We start from the raw sequence: 23,052 nt of genomic DNA, 5'->3' as shown, positions 1-23,052 counted from the left end.
CCCGATAGATTACATTGCAGAGTTCTGAAGGAGCTGGCAGATGTTATCTCAGAACCACTGCACCACATCTTTAAAAAATCCTGGAGCACTGGGGAAGTACCTGAGGATTAGAAAAGTGCTGATGTGGTTCCCATCTTCAAGAAAGGGGAAAAACGGACCCAGGAAACTACAGACCAATCAGTTTAACATCAATACCTAGGAAGATCCTAGAAAAGATAATCAAAAAACAGATCTGCGAATAACTAGAAGCAAACAAAGTTATAACAAGTAGCCAGCATGGGTTTGTTAAAAACAAATCATGACAAACCAATCTTATTTCATTCTTCGACAAAGTGACTAAACTAATAGACCAGTGAAATACTGTGGACATAGTATACTTAGTATACTTAGACTTCAGTAAGGCATTTGATAAAGTAGACCACAACCTACTCCTTGGTAAGCTGGTGGAATAGACAACATCACCACCAGATGGATCTGTAGCTGCCTGGCTAACTGAACTCAATGAGTAATCCTCAATGGCACTACATCTACATGGAAAGAAGTAAACAGTGGGGTACCACAAGGTTGCGTCTTAGGCCCAGTGCTCTTCAATATCTTCATCAATGACTTACATGAGGGAATTGAAGGGGAACTCATCAAATTTGCAGATAACACCAAACTGGCAGGAGTAGCCAACACCCCAGAAGACCAACTAAGGATCCAAAAAGATCTTGACAAACTTGAACAATGGCCCCTACCCAACAAAATGAGTTTCAATGTGGAGAAAAGCAAAGTCTTACATTTGGGCAGGAAAAATCAAAGGTACAAGTACAGATTGGGCAAGACCTGGCTTAAAAACAGTAACTGAGAGGGACCTTGGAGTCCTAGTGGACAATCACTTAACCATGACCCAGCAGTATGCAGCAGCAGCCAAAAAAGCTAATACAATCCTGGGTTGTATAAACAGAGGCATTCATGCGAGGTATTAGTATTGCTTTATAAAAGCCTAGTAAGACCACACCTGGAATACTGCAGCCAATTTTGGTCACCATATCACACAGTTTTGGGAAAAAAAAATCAGAGAAGAGCAACTTAGATGATCAAAGGCCTGGAGACTAAAACATACGAAGAAGGGCTGCAGGAGTTGGGTTTGGCTAGTCTAAAGAAAAGAAGAAATAGGGGGGACATGATAACAGTATTCCAGTATTTGAGGGGCTGCCACAAAGAAGAGGGGGGGGTCACGTTATTCACCAAAGCACCAGAGGGCAGGACAAGAAACAATGGTTGGAAACTGATCAAAGAGAGAAGGAGCCTGGAATTAAGGAGAAACTTCCTGACAGTGAAGACAACCAGTGGAATAGCTTGCCCCTAGAAATCGTGGGCGCTCTATCACTGGAGAGTCAGTCACTTGTCTGAGATGGTATAGGTTCTCCTGAACAGGGGGCTGGACTAGAAGACCTCCAAGGTCTCTTCCAGCTTCTATTCTATTCTATTCTAATCCTAATCCTAATCCTATTCTATTGGAACATTTATAGTCACAGTATCTTGCAAGTCTGACTGTCTCCCCCCTCCCCGACACACACTTTATCTTTGTACAAATTAGGGAGGTGCCTGTCTGAGACATACATACATACATACATACATACATACATACATACATACATACATTTATTTATTTATTTATTTATTTATTAATGGGACTTATATGCCGCCCTATCTCCCAAATTAGACTCTTGGAATGGTCTCAAGCCAGCCTGTCTGATCGTTACCTTAGCAGTTCTTACTTCTGGCCCTCAAAGTCATTCTGTATGCCCTCTGCAGGTCCTTAATGGGGCAGTGTGGGCAATGAAGGTGGCACTGTGTTATTCACACACTGCCCTGCTGCTTCACAAGCTGCTCTGGTTCAGGATCTGGTTATGACATACAAAGCCTGTCATAGCATAGGGCCTGGCTATCTGAGAGATTGCCTCGATTCAGGTATCTGTGGACACCCCTAGCCAGCAGGGGTGGGGGATGTCCACTCTGGGCCTCATCAATTAAAGAATGTCATCTTGCAGGGCTCAGGAAGCATGCCTACCTACTCTGTTGCAGTTCCTACCCGCTAGAATGGTCTCTCCCAGGTATTCGTGTAGCACACGCCCTTATGTTGTTCAGGAAACTATTGAAGAACTGGTTATATAGGCCTTGAGGAGAGGGGGATTATGGAACTGTTGTTGTTTGTTGTTTTTTTTGCTTGCTTGCTTTGTTTTGATTACTCTTCTGTTCTATGGGAGTTCAGTGATCTCTGAATTAAATAGAGTTATGTATGGCTGACAAATCACTAAAATATCCTTATAATTAGGAGGAAGAAAGCTGGTGGCTGCTACCTAATTGACCCCTCCGCACTTAAAAGGGTTGCACTGAAGCTGCCCAACTGGTGGAACTGCTGCCAGCCTTATGGCTCTTCTGTACCCTTCCCTGACGTACATTGGTAAAATGCAACCAGGAAATGCTAGGAAAGCTGCAACCTGATTGGCCCAACTCCACTTGCCCGCATCTACAATGGCATGCCTGGCTGGCCACACCCAGGACATACAACTGCACCTAGAGAAGTCTAGTTTAACCTCACCTTTGCCTTATCAAGGATGTGTCTGTGTTCATAATTGGCCAGCTTAACTCACTTAGACCCACCTATCTGAGGGGAAATGCCGGCCACATGACCACGGAGACGTCCTCGGACAAGCGCTGGCTCTTCGGCTTTGAAACGGAGATGAGCACCGGCCCCTAGAGTCAGAAACGACTAGCACGCATGTGCGGGGGAACCTTTACCTTTTACCTTTTTATCATACAGCCAGCTTTAGTAGCACCAACTGCTACTACTTTAAGCTTATTGAAACATCCAGCTGCCAGGACAAGAGTGACAGCAAGCAACAGCAATCCTGTTTGAAAGACTGCTAGAAATTCAATTTGATGCTTAGCAGCCCTCTTGCTTAGAGCTCACTTTGAGTTGGGTCTGGAGCTTGGCAGCAACCCCACTTCACAGCTGGTGCAAACAAGGCAAGATTATACCAACCCCCACAATAGGCAAATAACACTAATAGAAGGCCAGGATTGAACTTGCATTACCATTGGAGAACTTAAAAGGCCAGAAAATATAAAGAGGCTGAGGACTATTACTTGGATATTAATCCTATTCAAATTATCCAGAATAAACTGTACTTAACAATAGGCACTGCAGAAAACGAGGCTACAAGCTGTATTGGGGACATCTTGAAACATAATAAAGATCTTTAAAGTATCCACTCAGTCTCCAGTTATAATGAAAAGAACCCACTCACAGTAATTACCCTTAGCATTAATTGGACCTCTGGGAACAAGAGATAATTTAGCTGCATATAGCTTGCTCCATCTCAAAGATATGGGCATTTCATAATAACCTTTTCTTCTACTTTGTCTGGTCTGGATAACTGAGCATCCAGTATTCAGAAAGCCCTTATCCAGTCTGTGAAATGGTCAACCATAAATGAGTGCTTATAAACCATAATTTGGCTAAGCCAGAATCGAACAAAAAAGATCATGTCTTAAAGTATCTCATTAAGTCATTACGTGGAATGTTTTAGTTGGTATGTTGGATAATCACGTAGTATGTACAACCTCTGACTCATCCACCTATACTGGCTTGATCGCAGATTTTGATTTGGGGTTTGTGTGTTTCACGGAATTTACACAAGACAGTATGTAAGCAAATAAAAGTAAGATGTGGTAATGTTCCTGTGCTTTCAGACATACTATATTATGCATAAGTCTCATTTAGATTAAAAGCGCACTACTGTGAGTATGCATAAAAAAAAATCTCCACCAGCTGATATAGAAGTTATTTCTGCCAAAATAAACAATCAGGAAGAATGTTGCAGACACACATGTGATTCACATGGCAGCTTCCATGCTGGGTACATAATTAGTCAGGTGCTTCAGTGCAGGTGTCTTGTCTGGGGTGGGGGAGCCAGTGGTTCATACTTGCCAAAAAAGGGGCTGAGCTGACTGGTTTTCATTTTTCTGTCTGAGCTGAAGTTGAGACGTGATTGCTAGCCTCAGGAATTGACATCCACAAAACAAAGATATGGGAGAAATACATTTTCTACTAGAAATGTTTTGTTGTTGTTCCTGTTAAGTCAAGTGGCACTTTTGCCATTATCTTTTTCCTCAGCCTTCTGCACCACCCTGGGAATTCCCAAGGGGTCTCCACTTCAAGTAGTAATCAAGTACAACCCTAATAATTTTTTCAAGACCACTGATGTGGTCCCATGTTCTGTGACTTTGAACCATAAACTTGACATTTAATATTTAGGCCTCCTGCTGATCTCGCCTTCTATAATCAGAAAGAAGCATTTTAAAACTGTTTTTTTGTCATTGTAAATTTGTAGATTCATTGTTTTTGCTCTGTCACAGAGAAGACTTTCATTCAACCTTGTCTTCATGCTTTGTTATATGCTAGATAAGCCAATGGCAATTCTTTTTATGCCTATGTTCTGTTCAGAATATCATTGGGCAAATAACTCTTGTCGATTTTATTTTTTCATATAATTCTGTATTCCCAGTGGTCACAGGACTATTAAATAAATTAAAAGCATACATGGAACTTATATGTTGATCTTTCGAAATGCAGCACAGAACTTCTTTTTGTCCAAACCAGATTGCTTTCTTGGAAATGTGTTTAAATTGGCCTTGTTTTACTGTCACTTGTGGTTTCTTTGAATATTTGGCGTGTAAAACACAGAGTTACAGAAATCTAAACAGTATAAATTTATAGTCACAAAATATAATTTATTTTCCAAAGCAGGGAATTTTTATATGGGAATAGCTATGAATTAGATGCTTTCCAGGTAATCTCAGAGTTTAGGTTGGTTCATTTGGGAGCAAGCATATCGTAGGATATTTTGAACCAAAGTTTCTTAGAACTGTAAGGATTTTTAGGATTTGAATTCAACCCAGAAATATCAATAGCCTATGAAGTTGAAAAAAAATATGGAACCTTGGATTCCATCCTATTTGGCCCTTCTGCTTCAACATCCTATTTAGCAAAGGTTTAGGAAGATTTTCCAACAAAAGGAAGAGAAAGTTCTTCCCTTGAAAAAGATATGGACAGATTGGAAGACATAGGGCATATATTTTGCCTATTTGTTTTTCATCAGTTTTGAAAAATGGGATTTTTTTAAGGCTGTTCTGGGAAAGCTTTAAAAATTGGAATAAATCCTAAAACATATTATTCCTGGAGTGTTAACTATCACAACAACTATTACAACTGATTTATTGAATCAGAATGTTCCAGTAAATATTTTTTTTCTTGTTGGAAACATCTGTAAAGGTATTTTAAAAAGACCCACATTTTCATGGAATATTGCTTGATGTACCATTCCATGAGTTGTGGCAAAAACAACTTCATGAGCCTTGTTGATTACTGAGTCTGCCACTGTCTGCTTTCCTTCAAAAACATCAGATGCATCGTGTGACATGCCACATAGAGCCAGCACTGATCCTCATGCATATGCCTCTTCAGTGGTCTGCACAGAAGGTTGAGACTAGCAGGGTGATTAAAAGTTGTTTTCCTCTGAGAGCGATTGGAAAATACATTGTTTTGCTTCTCAGTTTCTGAGTGGTATATTTCACTCATCATCTTTGTTACAGACTGGGGGATGTGTCATCTGTAAACCAGAAAGTAGCCTTTTCCATCATGAATCCCTCCAGATGTTTGGTTTTATAATACCCATCCATCAATCCCAGGCTGCCCAAGAGAGAAAGATGGGAAATATGGCCGGTTTCAAAGCACCCTGCTCCATATTTCTTGTTTTGTTACTCTTATATTTCCAACACCTTCAGAACCAAAGTGGATAAAGAAACACAGATCCATTATTGAATGTTTTGCTTTTAAGCGCTGGCAAATAAGCATAAGAGGCCAGGGAAGAAGGAGCAACCCAGATCATTAACCCTTTTCCCATGCCATTTTCCTAATGAAAATTGCTTCTCTCCAGAGCTACTGTTTTCCCTGCTCTGTTTCCAGAGAGACTTTGGGTGGTAATCAGCCTGCATATATACACTTCTGTAATGGGACAAATAACAGATTTAAGGCATAATTATGCTCAGGAAATGGATCAGGGAGTAGAAACACTTTCCCCTCCTCCAGTGCCACTGAATCAGCCTCCATGTCCCTTGCCACAATGCAGGCATTAGGCTGTCCTCTTTGTCCAGTTTAGTTCTCAGCAATCTCACTTGAAAGAAGCGCACTACATGATCCAAGTCTTCTCCTCGTTAGAGCCTAGATCAGAAATTACAGGTTTCATATCAAACATTTTGACAGCCAGCAGCCTTTGGTAAGGCATCTTTTCTAACGGAAATCGGTACACTGAAATAGATTGAAAGAGTAATATTTACTGTTAATGTGGTTTTTACATGTTTTTATATATCTCTGACTTTTACCTGTTTTTGTTGTGCACTACGCAGAGCTCCCTTTGGGGAGATGGGAGGCCATATAAACGTGATTAATAATTATTAAATAAATGAACATTTTATATCATTTTTAACACTGTTCCTTATTCCCCTTTGTATTCTGGGGAACAGAGAAGGGTGAACCTAGCTTTTTGTTATGGTTAGAAAATCATTACCCTCTCAGCAATGAGTTGCGGTGTGAATTATAACCCTACGAGTGGCATTGTGAAGAAACACCAGCCTGATTGATGCTGATAGGCTTTGAAGATCAGCTGAGCATCCTTATTTCCAATATTCTTAAGTTTCATCTTGGTATATAGGTGGTCCTCAACTTACGATACAGTGGAGATCAGAATTTCCATTGTTAAGCAGGGTGGTTGTTGAATTGAATTGAATTGAATTGAATTTATTAAATTTATATGCCGCCCTTCTCCCTAAGGACTCAGGGCAGCTCACAACAATAAAAAGTTTAAAAAATCATAAAATACAAAATTTAAAAAAGAATTAAACAACAAATGTAATAAATACATAACAATTAACCCAATAAAACCAAATTTAAAACTATAGTCAGTCCAGGCCCGATTGTTGGAACATCCATGTCTTCAGGTCACGGCGGAAGGACCGAAGGTCAGGGGCCATCCGCAGCTCCGGAGGCAACTCATTCCAGAGGGTCGGCACGCCCACAGAGAAGGCTCTTCCCCTGGGGGTCACCGGCCGGCATTGCCTGGCCGACGGAACCCTGAGGAGGCCGACTCTGTGAGAGCGAACCAGTCGATGGGAGGTTGACAATGGCAGCAGGTGGTCTCGCAAATACCCCGGGCCTAAGCCATGTAGGGCTTTAAAGGTAATTACCAGCACCTTGAATCGCACCCGGAGGGCAACCGGAAGCCAAAGCAGCTTGCGCAGGAGTGGTGTAACATGGGAGTATTGAGAAACTCCCATAAGCACCCGCGCGGCCGCATTTTGCACCAGCTGAAGCTAAATGAGTTGCGCTCAATTTTATGACTTTTTTGCCACAGTTGTTAAGCAAATCATTGTAGTTGTTAAGTGAATCACATGGTCTTTAAGCAAATCCGGCTTTCCCTATTGACTTTGCTTGCCAGAAGTTGGCTGGGACAGTCATAAATGGCAATCATGTGATCCCAGGATGTTGTAATCATTGTAAATACATGCTGGATGCCATGCAACCAAATTTTGATTACATGACTCTGGGGATGCTGCATTGGTTGTTAGTGAGATGACTGGTTGTAAGTGACATTTTTCAGTGCTATTGTAACCTAGAACAGTCACTAAGCGAATGATTGTAAGTCAATGATGCCCTGTAGTTACATGGTTTGGCTTGTTTTCCTGTTGAATTGTTCGGATTAACCCAAGTTGTCTTGCTCTCTGATTTTCTCCTCCACAGAGGGAAGACTGGTTCCTCCTTTATCATTGATCTAGTATAGGTTTATTAATTGCTGCATGCATCTTAGTTAATGTACAACTGTGTGTAGAATGTTTTTAGCACATTAATGGACAAGCTGAATTTGGTGGTCGATTGTGTGGCTGATGAATAATCTTTTAGGCAGGCGATGTCTCCTAGAGGTTGGAAAGGTTGCCAGTCTGAAAGCTGCTTTTCCCCTATCTGCTGTGAACTGAAAAACAATCTCTAGTTGTCAGGCTTTGAAATGCAGCTGTTCCTTTTGACAAGCTTCTTTTTCAAAAAGTCTAGCATTGATATTGTTGTTTGGAAGCACTGCACCATCTAAACAAAGCCATATATTTTATTTGTTAAGTCAAGTGAAAAATGTGTCTGCCCTTCTCCAGTTTGCTGGCAGGAACTGAGCAAACATCAATTCTGCTTTGCTTTTCTTCCTGGAAATCGGTTCAGTAATTGTGAGGAAAAAAATCTTTGATTGGCAAGCCTACAAATATAAATCCTATATTAAAAGAATAATAGTGGTTTATTAACTGGCTGCAACAAAGGCCTAATTGCTTTAAGCCAATAGTACTTAACTCCATCCAGTATTCTTGTTGTGATGGCAGCCCATTCTGGAGGCTTAGGAATAAGTTCATAGAGTAGTAGGCAAGTAGTAGGCAAGACCTGCTGTGTTTTCATCTTAGTAGCTCTAACCACCAAGTAGCAACTAAGCACAACTGACTTGCATTAGACAGAAACTTCCAAAAGTGGGTGCTTTATAAACTTCTGTCTAGCATTACATCAAGATCTCTTGGGATGAGAGAGACAAAACCACAGCAACATGTTTGCACTCCCAGGAAGAGGCTTATAATCCAGAAAAGAGCCATCTATCAAGGATAGAATCAGATAGACACCTTTGTTTTTCTAATATCAGTTTGGCACCTTAATACAGATTCCTTATGAAAGTTCACTCTTATTTTCTAAGCCTGTTCCTTATGCACCCATTGCAATTAATAAGAATTAGCGATGAGCTAAAAGCTTGAAGTACAGGTTGTCCTCGACTTAACAACAGTTCATTTAATGACCATTTGAAATTACAACGTCACTGAAAAAAAGTGACTTACGACCATGTTTCACGCTGATGGCCGTGGCAGCATCCTTATAGTCATAAGATCAAAATTCAGATGCTTGACTACTGACTAATCTTTATGACGGTTGCAGTATCCTGGGGTCATGCGTTTGCCTTTTGCAAACTCAATGACAAAGCCAGATTCATTTAACAACCCCATTACTAACTCAACAACTGCAGTGATTCACTTAATAACTGTGGCCAAATAAGTCATACAATGAGGCAAAACTCACTTAACAACTGTCTCACTTAGCAACATAAATTTGGGGCTCAATTGTGGACATAAGTCGAGGACTGCCTGTAGTTATTCAAAGTGTGAGTGTAAATAAATCCAAAAGGAAAAATGAGGTAGTCCCACCATTTGTGCAGGGGGAGGGGGAGAAAATGGCAGACCTAATTACTATTGCCTGTAAGTAAGGGCAGATGGCTTGAGAGAGCAGCCAGAAGACAAGCAGTCATCCAATGAAGTTAGAGAAGCCAGTGGGAACTCCGAGATATTTTTGACAAGGACAAAATGGAAATGTAGGCCTGGCCTCCCTCTCATTACTTCTGGAATTTCATCCTTGAGGAAGCTCAGAAGTCACGATTTCATCCCCATCCAAAAAATTAGCCAAATGCTTCTACTGTAGCAGGTAGTTGGAGAGCCGGAAAGATTTAATTTTAAAATGACTGGTTTTATTGCTTTGCTGTTTTGTGTTGCCCTGTAGATTTATTAGGCTGCTATTTTAAATTAATTGTTAAGCATTTATTGATATTTTGTGACCATTTAAAATTGGATTTTAATTGTTTTGTAATTTAATGTTGTAGGATGCCCTTAGGGGGCCCGTTCAGGCGGTATAGCAGGATATAAGAATAATAAACGTGCTCTTGTGCAACCTTTACTAAACTTTGGTCCAGAAAATGTGTGTTTAAATGGCTACCAATGTTATCTTCATAAACTTGTTTTACAAATGTAATTGCCAACAAAATATTTGACCTCCAGCATGAAGGAGTCAAAACTAGTGAAAACTGAGAAAATTGCTAGAAGTTCACCAGCAAAGATCTTTTACATCAGTTACTAGCGGTGGATGCCCAAGGTTAAATCTGATATTGTATGTAGGTGAAGCATGTATTTTATCATTGGATCATGGTCCCATCTGGCACGATTCCACTGAATATATTTTGGAATTTTGCCACCTTTGCATCTTTTTTTTTAACCTTAGTCCTTTATAATCTCAAATTCCTGTTCTGTAAATGATTAACTATGTACTAAGATTACACTGAAAATGTGGAAATTACATTGAAATAGAACTGTAGCCTTAATAGAAAGGATAATAATGACATGACATACTCTTGCAAAATCTGTAATGTTTTATTGACCCAAATATTTATTTATTATTTATTTATTTATTTAATTTATATACCGCCCTTCTCTCAAGAGACTCAGGGCGGTTAACAGGGCAATACGTAAAAGACAGATAATATGCATAGTCTGTATAATGACTTCAGAATCACAGCCAAGAGGAACCATCAGAATGTAAAATAGGATTATTTTGTTTAATTCAGATAGTCTGCCTAATGGTCTTAATTAATTTAAATAATAAGACTATAGGAGAAGGAGTGGCAGAACCTGGAGGTGGAGTCAAAAGAAGAATCAGCCTAGAATTTCTGTGGAATCACAAATGGATTGAAGTCCAATCCCTTTTGAATTCCGTTGACCCTTATTTAACTCCAAGATAGCGCTGACTGTTAGTGGAATAGATTCTTGTGCATAGGCATAATTAGTAATAAATCGGTCTAAATTGGAACTTCACAAGCGGTCCTAATCTTTTGTGTTTGATATTAATCTACTCTACCAATGGTCAGCACTCTAGGTAGTCCTCAAGTTACCAGTGTAATGGAGCCTGCCCATTCCACTCATAACCCAAAAACTCATAGGAGTGAATCTCATACCTCGAACAAAATCACTCCCTTGCTCATTAAGACCACGCGGCTCGTTAAGTGAACATGAGATATCTCAGGGTGGGAAAGGCCATGGAGGGCCTAGTGATGGAATAGGCCCCAAGGCCTCTCCTCTCCACTAAGATACCTCATGCTTCCCTCTCCCTTCCTGCTGCGCTGGACTCACCTTGAAAAGATCCGTCTCCTCTCTGCCGTGGTTCCTGCTGCCATCAAGATGTGAGGCCAGGGGACGCTTCCAGGGCCCTCTGGCAGCCCAATCCGGGCACCAAACGCCTTCTCCAGGCTGCTGCTGCCTGGATCTAAGGCCGGGAGATGCTTCCGCAGCCCGATCCAGGGCACTGTCGCCCAAATCTGAAGCCAGGGTACACGAAAGATCAGGACCACATGTGAAGTTCCAATTAGACTGATTTATTACTAATCATGCCTGTGCACAAGAATCTATTCCACTAACAGTCAGCACTATCTTGAGGTTAAATAAGGGTTAACAGAATTCAAAAGGGATTGGACTTTAGTCCATTTATGATTCCACAGACTCTAGGCCAGGGGTATCAAACTGCCGGCCCACGGGCCGGTTGCATCATGCGGAAGCTGCATCCACCCCCAGCTCTGGCAATGCAAAAAAAAAAGTGATACGTCACAACATGTCGTGACGCGGTAAGTTTGACACCCGTGTTCTAGTTTGATTCTTCTTTTGACTGATTTTTTTGACTCACATTTTTATTTTCATTTGCTATCTTGGAGTCATTATTGACTCCTTGTGACTACCTGGACTAGCCCCTGCAGTTTTCTTAGCAAGGTTATTTGAAAGTGGTTGTACCATTGTCTTCTTCCTAGGGCTGAGATAATATGACTGGCCCAAGGTCATCCATCTGGCTTTGTGTTCAAGGCAGGACTAGCCTGGTGCCTTAAGTACTACAGCAAACTGGCTCTCTGATTGGACATATTACTGTATGTTTAAAATTGTTAACATATTTTATTGTTTTACCTGGCATATTTTACATAATGTAATTCACCATAAGATATTTTGAAGAATGTGAAAGAAACCAGTGTTTTAAATTAATAAAATAAGCAATGATTCATTCTGTTTTTAAATTTTAACAGAGCAAGCTGAGAAGAGAACAAAAGGAAGGAGAAGTGACCCAAAAAGAAAAGGAAGAGATGATAGAAAAAGCAGTCCTGAAAAGAAAGAAAAGAGAAAATCAGGGAATGAGTTAGTACTGGGACAGCTGGGTAAGTTGAACTTCAAAATATACATTTGAAACCTATCAAGCCCGCAGAGTCACATAGATGAGGTTATAAATGCTCAAAATATTTTTCTGAGAAATTAATGTTTAAATATATTTTCATATTCATTCCAATTTCGACGCACATTCATTGGAGCCGTACAGAATAATTTTTGAAAAACGGGAGTTGTGTTTTTTCCTCAGTTTTGTATTCATACTTGTTTGTGTCAAATATATAGGGTATAATATTTTGCAAACTGCAGATGGCATTCCTCTGGGAAGAGTGCTCAAGTATATAATGGCTGTTCCACTGTATAGATATTCTTGGATGCAGCTGTTTAATTGGATCATTTAGGTTATGACACAAAAACCATCACAGTTGGGGATAGACTTTTGTGGTATGAAGGCATCGGTGTGTGCTAGGGGATGTGTCTCTTCTCTTGCCAGGCTCTCTCTACTACGTAACTTCATTTTTATTTGCTTTTATATTTATATATAATTACCTTTTCTTCTAAAATGTCTCTGGATTCCACATAGCCCATCCAGTAGCCTTAGAAAATAAAAGCAGTGGGCTTTTGCAGGCTGTGCTGGTTTTGGAACACGGTCACATGTATCCAGAGAAAAGAACATGGGGCATGGGAACAAGAGGCATGATTTTGTGGGGCTGATGGACAGGAGAAACCACTGTAAATATGTGTTTTAGATTGGCCATGTTCACTGTTAATGGACCCTTAGTTCCCTCTGTAAAAGCAGCATCCATTTGGTATAAAAATGTGCACAGGGTGCTCCCCTGTCCTGACGGGTTGAGAAGGCTGATGCTGATGGCTGATGCTAGAGAAGGACCAGGAATTGAAGATTTATTTTGATTTTATTTCTCAGCAGTTCTCCATGCACTCACACCTAATGTTGTTCTGAACAGATTCTTCAATTTAGCAATTAGAATCTTTATGTAGAGTTACTTGATTCCTGATTTCACTGAGCAATCACCGTTACAGTAGAATCCATGGGAGATACATGCTGAGATGCTATAGAATTTTATCCTTTTTCCATTGTTTTCTTTTAACGGTGCCGTGCATACTTTAGGTATTACGTTCAGAAGGGCTGAATCAGCAGCATCAATTGGTGATTGAGAAAAGGCTGCACAGGCACCAGTAGGCTAATCAGTGGTGGAGATATTGTTAGATTAGGGTTCAACTGGGTGGGGCAATAGTCCAATTCTGGATGCAGTTTCACATGACTTTCAACAGAACTGTGCTGCTCCTTAAAATGGGATTGGATTGTTGTGAGAGGGTGACAGATGATGGTAGCAGGGACCACAGCAAAGCTTGCAAAGCTCCACCTACTGACCAAATCCATATTAATGAGTCCTTCTTCAAATCACTGGGAGCATACGACCCCCTTGAAACAGCTTTACCCATTGGGAAGGGCAAAAGGCAAGCCTGGCTTCAGGGTTAAGTGACTTTTGCCCCATTTTACAACTTTTCTCGACACAGTTGTTAACTGAATCACTGCAGTTGTTAAGGTAGGGATATAGTTGTTAGGTGAATCTGACTTCCCCACTGACTTTTGCTTGTGAGAAGTTTGCAAAAGTTGATCATACGACCACCCCCCCCCCCCCGGACACTGCAGCCATCCTTAAATATGAGCCAGTTGTCAAGCGTCTGAATTTTGATCATGTGTCCGTGAAGATGCTACAACGTTTGTAGGTGTGAAAATGATCGTAACTCACTTTTTCCCCAGTGCCATTGTAACTTCAGGTGGTCACTAAACAGACTGTTGTAAATCAAGGTTTACCTGTAATTAACAGTGAGGCAAAAGGAAAATTACATTCAGAAAATACAGTTGACCGTGTGACGGTAGCTATTCAGAAAGTAGTTGCTGTATGTGACTCAGATATCCTTGCATTATTGAACTGATTCCTTGCAATCTAATTGTGAGACAGTACTTGAATTTATATTGAGTTGTAACAAAAATAATGACTGGTCTTAATGCGTTCTGTTTCTTCTCATTCTTGAATTAGGCTTGTCAACTTCCTTTCCCATTGCTGGGACCTTCTTCAATAGCTGGTTGGCTCAATCTGTACAGATCACCACAGAGAACATGGCAATGAGTGAGTGGTCCTTGAACAACGGCCATCGTGAAAATACAACTCCAGGCCTTTCTGAGGAACTCTTACAAGATGAAGAGACCTTATTAAGTTTCATGATGGATCATTCCTTGAAGTCCCCATTGAAACATAGTGACACAACCAAGAAAACTAAAAGTAAAAATAGAACCCACACCAAGAAAAAAACAACAAGAAATGGCTTAAGTGCCCTCTTTAAAAGACATCAAGAAGAGGATTCAAATAAATGGACTAACAGCAGTTATTTGGCAAATAACACCACAAAATCTTTATCCCATGATTTAAGAAACAGCAAGGCAGAGAAAAGCGTGGACAAGCTACAGTCAGAACGCAAAGGAGTAGGTGAAGTGAAAAAGACATCTAAGAAGGGCTCTTCTCATCCAGCACTTCCTCTTCCAAAAGCAAATGATTCTCAAGCGTCCCCGAGTCTCATAAATGAGGATGTCGTGAAATACACCCCAGCTGATCCTAACTGTCTGGTTCAAGTGCCTGATTCAGTAGGTAGTCTGAAAACAGTGGTGAGGTTCAAATTACCGAAAGAAGGCAAAGGGACTCAAAGACCACAGAACAAGACGCCTGAAATGCTTCGTGCACCTCCAGAAAATGAAAGATCAAAAGTTATTTTGCATCCTTTTGACAATGAGACTGATGGATACTTTTCAGATGCAGAAATGAGTGACTCTGACACAGAATCTGGAAGTGGCAGAGGGCACCACAGCCAGTTAGATTCAGGAAATGAGGATAATTTCAGAATGAGTATTTTAGCATCTTAATGCACCTCTGAGACCAGACATGACAGCTTTGTGAGGCCTAAATCCAGTTAACAACTGCCATGTTCAATTTCAACTGGTATCATAACAAAGGATTTTGGTTTGTTACTTTGTTTTTAATTTGTATATATAATTCAGAAATGAGCACTGTTGTTTCCTCTCTATACGCTTGAGAAACAGCTCCAGGCTTCACCAATGTAGACTCCTATACGGTCACAGTAGTTAGGCTTTGTCACATGTATATCTTGGTTACATAGAATTCAAGCATACACATTATTAAGGACATCAGTTTTCTGGGAGCAAGCAGGACATCTCAGGATTTTAATGAGGAGATCTGAGATTGCCAGCACCTGTTGTTCATGCAGGGACGACAGTTTTATGGGCATTACTTAAACAAATTGATTTCATGATCTGCCAGATGTTACTGTCTCTTTCAGGGCAGGTTTCAGAAGGAAATTATTACTATGGAAGCCAACATAGAACATGGGATAGTAAAAATAGATGTTCATAGGTATGTGTGTCTGTGCACCTGCACATGCATGTACACATGTGCAGGGTTTGCCAGAGTGTATGTCTGCGTGTGCAAGTATGAAGTAAAATAAGCGATTCTTTTTTTTTAAAGAAGCACAACAAGCTTATTTGAAGAAAGCACTTAATGGGTAGAGGAATACAACATTGTATTTATGGTCTACTAAACTATTTTTTTCACTTCTTCTTCCTCACCTCTTCAGTTCAATCAGGGTCCATCCAGGAGGCAAGAACCAAGATTTAACTCTTATCACTCCATCTATCAGCTGAGCAGCTCTATAAGGAGCCATCCAAAGCTCTCAGTAGATAGAATTTACAGATCCACGCTAAAGCTGCTCTGCTTCCTGTCATTATCTTTCCCAAGTAATTTGGGGTGTTATTTATACTACACATTGGTAAAACCTAAACCTTTGATTATTAGAGCCATTCCCCACAATTTCCTCAGGTTAAAGTAGCCTAGTATGGGCCAAACAAAGATCAGAAGAAGAAATGTTTCCATTACTCAGAGGGGGAATTATTCAAATAGCTTCAAAGAACTCCAGTCTGTGCTTTCATGATAACTCAAAATAAATCTCTGCTCATCTCTTTAGAAGCTGCTTCTGTACAGTAGCAGTCACTTGGTTGAAGAGGCAGCATCATTGAAACATTTCCTTTCCCATCTTACTTGTTTTTATGAACACTAATTGCATTGATGGCTTTTCCCCTTTATTTCCTTTCCTTTCAAAGTAAAAACTTGTTAGTGAGCCATCAACACATCCTAAGAGAGTGATTCACAGAAGTCAGCATTCTAAATATTTCAGTAATACTGTTACATCAGATGTTTCTAATAAGCCTTAAATGTTGTTTAAAAGCTGGTGTGACTTACAAGTCATGCAGATCTCCAAGTTTGCACTTCGTTACACTATTGATTCAATTTTGGCTTCAAAGGTTAGTCAAGGTTTTGAGATTTGCTACAAACTTGATGGGAGTGGCCCCAGTGTAAGCTCAGGGAAGTAAAATAAAAAGACAAGTGAAGTTCACTAAACATTCTTGCTGGTGGTAGGTAACTTTGAATACAAATGTGTGTGTGTGTGTGTGTGTGTGTGTATGTGTGTATGATATACATACACATACCCTTACATAAACCCACACTAGGACACTTTCAAACTGCGGGAGAAAAGCATCTTGTAATTCTGATGAATCTGTGAAATTATTTTATGGATGCCAAAGAATATAGTAAAATAGCACAGCGAGAAACCAGAAACTTAACTATGAGCAAAAGCTGTTGACTAAATCCGTATTCATGACCCACTTTGCAAGCTTGCTGAAGATGATGCTTTCGTCATTTGAACCACCTTCCACCATTGTGATTTCTCATGTCATTTGTTCACTGCAGTAAGAGCAATATTGGTTGTTTTTTTGTTCTCCAATGCCATATACTGGCGGGTTTTTTGTGTGTTTTTTTGAAAGTCACATTATTTTTACCAGCCTTCTGAAGTCCTTACTACTCCAGTTGAGCTATAATTTAGAGATATCTCTATTCTGGAAAGAAACCAAAATCAGTTGCCAAATACACGTCAGTGTTTTACTGATATAAGCTGTTTGCAAAATTATTTTTCAAATCATTGATCGAAATGGAACAGTTCAATGTTAGTAGCATAACATGTGGATTGGCAAGTAAACTTTATTCCATCTTCAAGGCTTGGTATATTCAGATAATGTTAAATACAGTAAATAGGACTTAGGTTTATCTTATCAAGCTTGCTAGACTTTAGGTACAATATCCTAGTTATGTCATACAAATAATCAATATGCTGCCTTTAATGGATCTTGCTTCCGTGCGCTTTAGTTCAACTATTGCTTTAAAAACAAGAGGAAAAAAACCAGAAATCTTGCTGTGTGTAGCTTCATTTGCCAGCTACTGCATTACTTGCTTACTCACTCAATACAGGACAGCAAAAGGGGTTTAACTTTAAAGAACAACCAAACTAAAGATTGATGTATAGAAGGATGGGACACTCCATTTTTTACTGTGAATGCTGTTGTGAAACAGTGTTTTTTTTTAAAAAAAATGCAAAAATAATTACTACTTTGCCATGATCCAAAGTCTCCAGTGCAATCTTAACAGTGATATATATACCGGTAGATGAATGTATCACAAAAATCTCATTGAAAGTTGCTGACTCACAGTCTTCCTTAAAAGTGGAGGGAACGAGATAGCCTGTATTCATGTGGGACTTCACAGAGTCGAATGGAGTTTTCTATATGATACACTCATATTACTTTAGCTATCATGTTTTTTGCCGAGAGCAAATGTTCACAAGGCTACACTGGGCTTTGTTGTATGGAGAGTAAGAATTGTACGTGAGAAAAAGAATATCAAAGATTTCACACAAAAACTGGAACCCATTTTTTTCCTAATAACTTTAATTGACCTTCCCCTCACAGAAGTGGTTTGATGCCAGAGGGGCTTCTGCCAGCAAATACAAGAGTTTTCACTAATTCCTCCTGCAGCTTTCCACCTCTTACATTGTACATTACTGTGCGTTTCAGGCAGGTAGCGTGAATTGGTAAAAATCCACGTACAAACTTCAATTGTTTGTTAAAAATTTATGGGGAAGTATGTAAGCTCTTTCTCTGAATGACAGAACTCGATAACATTGCGTTAGTGGAGGGTAATATTCACAAGCGTTCACAATGTCTCTAGCAATGTTTCTAAACTTTGGCAGCTTTTAAGAGGTAGGGACTGCAACTCGCAGAATTCTGGGAGTTGTAGCCCATGCCTCTTTAAAGTTGCCAAGATAACTACAGTGAAGTCCAGTAAGTGCCTTGGACTTGATTTCAGTCTGCGGGATTAAAGAAGAAGCCCTGCCAGCTGTTGTGATGTAAAATGGAGGAGGACACAACTTGTTAGTTCAGTGGCTGCACTAGGGGGCGTGCTGAAGGTTGCAGTCCAAAAATGGGCAGGGCGGCTGGGAGTTTAAAGTGTTGAAGTGAGTGCCTTCAGCAGATAAAAGTTATAAGGCACATAGTTTATTGCAAATCCAAGCTACCCACTCTGAAGGCCATCAAAAGGATACCAGCGGGCCCATTTTTTGTTTTTATTTTGTTTGTGCCCCCAATAATAGTGTTGCCGTGTGGTGGAATAAACACAGTGAAATGCTCCAGATGGTTAAATCAAAGTCTTCTCTAGTATTTGAGGCTTGATATATCTAGCTAGCTGTGGAAGGGAGTTGCTCATCACACAACCCGGTGTTTTTTCACGGTTAAAATCCAACTCGGAATTACTTAAAATCTGTTCTTTTGTGTTGTTTCCAGTAGTGTCTCTGTTAGCTGCTGCTCAGTTGACAGCTATGTGCATATTCGTCAAAACCCTTTTAAGGAGAATGCCAATCTTCCTTTTCTACTTAGCACCTGCCTCTTGTAGAAGCTAGGGAGATTTGCATAAAGGAAAAAGGAATTGTATGTGAAAAATATTTTTGATGCATTATAAATGTATTTTGAAATGAACAGAGGGGGGGGAAGCATAAATGGTCTATTTTATTACATAAAGGTCTTTAATCCAATAATGTGTGAACTTCAGGCATTGACATTTGCACTGTAAAGGGTGAATCCTGTTAGCATCATGATTATGTATTAACATGGCTATAGTAAAGCTCATTTTTGTGTTCATTAATAAGGATCAAACATTGTTTTTGAAATTTTAGATATAAATGGAATGTCTTAAGAATTCAGTTTTGGGAAATGCTCAAATACACTCAAATTTCCCCTTCAATTTTTGGAAACAGAAGTTTTGCGGTGTATTTTGAATCTTTTGTTGATGGTTATTTTGACTGCATTTTTAAGAAACAAAGGTTTGGCAGTGCTTTTCCTCAAAGCACAGTGGCGAATTAGCCATTTCTCTCCAAGGTGGTGGGGGAAAGGGTAGAATTCATTCCTGCCTGTTCTTGCAACCTGGCACAAGGCTCCATTTCCTATTACTAGATGGCTGTGGCAGTTTGGTTGTTCTTTAAGGGATCTCTTGCACACTTTGGTCCATTCCACACTGACATAGGCCCACTCCGTATCAGTTACAGGAAACAATATGAATGTCACAGGAGGCAAAGGCCACCTGTTTTCTTTGTTTCAAAGAAAGTGATGTGCCATTTGTTAATATAAAAGAGAAATATTGAAAATATATTGAAAAGAGCAATTTTAAATTATTTTTGGCTTATGTTGCAATATTTATTTTCTTGTATTAGAAATTCCTTTGTAGAGAAAAAAATGTATTTTTCATTAATGCAAAACCTATTTCTCCTTTTTGTACATTTTCCATGTTAGTTAATCCTTAAAGCAATATAATGTATCAAGGTTGTTCTGTGTGAAAGCTGTATTATGCATGCTGTTTGTGTTGCCTTGGAATAGGTCTGTCTGCCATAATTTTCATCATGTTTCGATTTAGTGTATGCTTTAATACACATTGGGACCATGGCCCATTTGCTTATGGAAAAAGAAATACCTTTGCATTCTTCAATGTGTTAGCAAATGCAGTCAATAAAGATGTGTTTTCTGTGTATCTTACCTGAATATTGAATATTTAGCAGGCCAAGGTAACTCGGTATTAAAGGAAACCATCATTAAAGGATGTCCACAAGTGTCCACAAGACTTTGACAAGAATATATGCAATATGAATTGTTTCTGTCAGGATGGATGACATAGTTCAATTTTAATTTCTTAATTGTGTGGCTATGCATGTGCCACAGTTCAAGAAAGGACAAAAAAGCTACAGAATGTGATATGAGCTACTCTTTTCAATAGTTTAGGAACAGAAATGGATGTCTTGAAAGAAAGAAAAGTGAGTGAACAAGATTTTTAAGCAAAGTGCTTATTTTCATCTATTTTCTAGTTCACTAAACACTCCAGTGATTGTTTACACTCCTACACACAATCCAGAGAGCAAGAATTAAAGTTGCATGGAATGTGTGTTTTTAATGTTTAACTTAACAAGACTTTAAATATTGAAACCTAGTGAAGAGGAGGATGGAGAAAACGAGTTGATTGCAAAGAAAATGATCAGCTATATATGACAAGAACCTTTGTTATTAGCACTAAACAACTAAGTGTAAAATCATAGTTATGTATAACCAAGCCAAATGTATATGTTTCCTTTAATGTCATTGGCTTTCAAGTTAAATAAGAACAGTACCAGGTAGTCCTTGCTTAACAGTGGGTAACAGGGACCTGTTCTGTACCAGCCTGCTACCGGGCCTGCAGAAAAGGCAGGGACAACCCCTTTTACAAGAAGGCAAGAGGCTGGAATTACGCCTGCCAAATTTATTGCTACAAAAACAAATAGAACAAGACACGAACCAAGAAACAGGAGCTTTTCAAGCGGTTGCCTTCAGCAAACCAGCTTTCCCACGCATTCCCCCTTAAATACAGTTCAGGGCGTGGCTTCTCTCTGCCTCCTTCTGAGGAGCCCCATTGCCTTCCTCTGTTTACTCCTGATTGACTGCCTCCTGCGTCGGGTGTCCTTGAACAGGGCCAGCTGTGGGTCATCTTCATCCACGCTGTCAGGCTCACAGCTGGGTCTGCGTCGTGACCAGATGAGAGGGGCCTGGCTGAGGGCTCTCATCAAGCTGTCCAACCCCCTCAGCAAGCTCTTCAACACCCCCCTCCTCCTCCTCCTCTGAGTTGTCCGACCCAACTGCCGAACCCACAGGCTGACCCTGAATCACAACAGGACCAGCTTTTCCAGCAATTACACTTGTTAGGCAAATCTTGCACAGTTGTAGCATCTCATGGTCATGTAATCATCATTTCCAATTTCGTGCTGGCTTCCCCATTGACCTTGCTTGTTGGAAGACAGCAATGAAGGTCACAAATAGTGATTACAAGACACTGTAACATAATTGCCAAGCACCTGTATGACAATCATAACTGCGTGGCAATGGCCGCAATTTCAAAGATCCATTGTAAGTCCCCTCCGGTGCTATTGCAACTTTGGTCACCAAAGAAGTATCTGTTCAACAATGGCTACTTGAAAGGTAGTAAAAACATCCTATGAGAAAGACAAACGACCTTGGATTTCCAAGTGCCAAAACACTGACTATATACAAATAACAGCAGATATGTCAAACATAAAGGCAAATAAACTAAGTGTCCCATTCTAAAGTTCATTTAAGTAGACAAGCAGGTAAATGTGTTTAATAATAATAAGTTGGAAGGGACCTTGGAGGTCATCTAGTCCAACCCCCTGCTCAGGCAGGAAACCCTATACCATTTCATACAAATGGCTGTACAGTCTCTTAAAAACTTCCAGTGTTGGAGCATTCACCACTTCTGAAGGCAGGTTGTTCCACTGGTTAATTGTTCTAACTGTCAGGAAGTTTCTCCTTAGTTCTAGGTTGTTTCTCTCCTTGACTAGTTTCCATCCGTTGCTTCTTGTCCTGCTTTCAGGTGCTTTGGAGAATAGCTTGACTCCCTCTTCTTTGTGGCAGCCCCTGAGATATTGGAACACTGCTATCATGTCACCCCTCACCCTTCTCTTCATTAAACTACACATACCCAATTCCAGCAATCGTTCCCTATATGTTTTAGCCTCCAGTCCCCCAATCATCTTTTTTGCTCTTCTCTGTACTCTTTCTAGAGTCTCGACATCTTTTTTACATCGTGGTGACCAAAACTGGATGCAGTATTCCAGGTGTGGCCTTACCAAGGCATTGTAAAGTGGTATTAGTACTTCACGTGATCTTGATTCTATCCCTCTGTTAATGCAGCCTAGCACTGTGTTGGCTTTTTTGGCAGCTGCAGCACACTGCTGGCTCATATTGAAGTGATTGTCCACTACAACTCTGAGATCCCTCTCACAGTTACTACTATTGAGCAAGGTACCACCTATACTATACCTGTGCATTTGATTTTTCCTGCCTAAATGTAGAACCTTACTTTTTTCACCATTGAATTTCATTTTGTTAGATAGCTTCCAGTGTTCGAGTCTGTCCAGATCCTCCTGTATCTTAAGCCTATCTTCTGGAGTATTGGCTATTCCTGCCAGCTTGGTGTCGTCTGCAAATTTGATGAGTTCCCCATCTATCCCGTCATCCAAATCGTTGATGAAGATGTTGAAGAGCACTGGGCCCAGAACAGAGCCCTGGGGCACCCCACTACACACTTCCTTCCATGTAGATGCAGTTCCATTGAGGACCACACACTGAGTACGGCCTGTCAGCCAGCTACATATCCATCTGGTGGTGATGCTATCTAACCCACATTTTTCTATCTTATCAAGTAGTAGTTTGTGATCTACTTTATCAAATGCCTTACTGAAGTCCAAGTATATTATATCTACAGCATTCCTCTGGTCCACTAATTTTGTCACTTGGTCAAAGAATGCAATAAGATTTGTCTGGCATGATCTGTTTTTGACAAACCCATGTTGGCTTTTACTGATGGCTTTGTTTGCATCAAGGTGTTCGCTGATTTGTTGTTTGAATATCTTTTCCAGAATCTCCCCAGGTATTGAGGTCAGGCTGAT

General features: G+C 40.1%; 1 protein-coding gene across 3 annotated transcripts in view; it reads left to right on the top strand.

The window, feature by feature from the left end:
* Positions 1-20,095, top strand: part of JADE2 (jade family PHD finger 2) — a 202,517-nt gene extending 182,422 nt beyond the window's left edge. For all 3 annotated transcript variants that reach the window (XM_083352702.1, XM_083352701.1, XM_083352700.1), the window contains exons 11-12: positions 12,012-12,140; positions 14,154-20,095. In XM_083352702.1, coding sequence (XP_083208828.1) covers positions 12,012-12,140; positions 14,154-15,031 — 1,007 coding nt within the window. In that variant the 3' untranslated portion in view covers positions 15,032-20,095. The remainder of the gene's footprint in view (positions 1-12,011; positions 12,141-14,153) is intronic.
* The last annotated feature ends 2,957 nt before the right edge of the window (positions 20,096-23,052 follow it).

This window comes from Vipera ursinii (genome assembly GCF_947247035.1).
Source record: "Vipera ursinii genome assembly, chromosome: 2".
Lineage (NCBI taxonomy): Eukaryota > Metazoa > Chordata > Lepidosauria > Squamata > Viperidae > Vipera > Vipera ursinii.
This window is presented reverse-complemented; position numbering and strand designations above follow the sequence as displayed.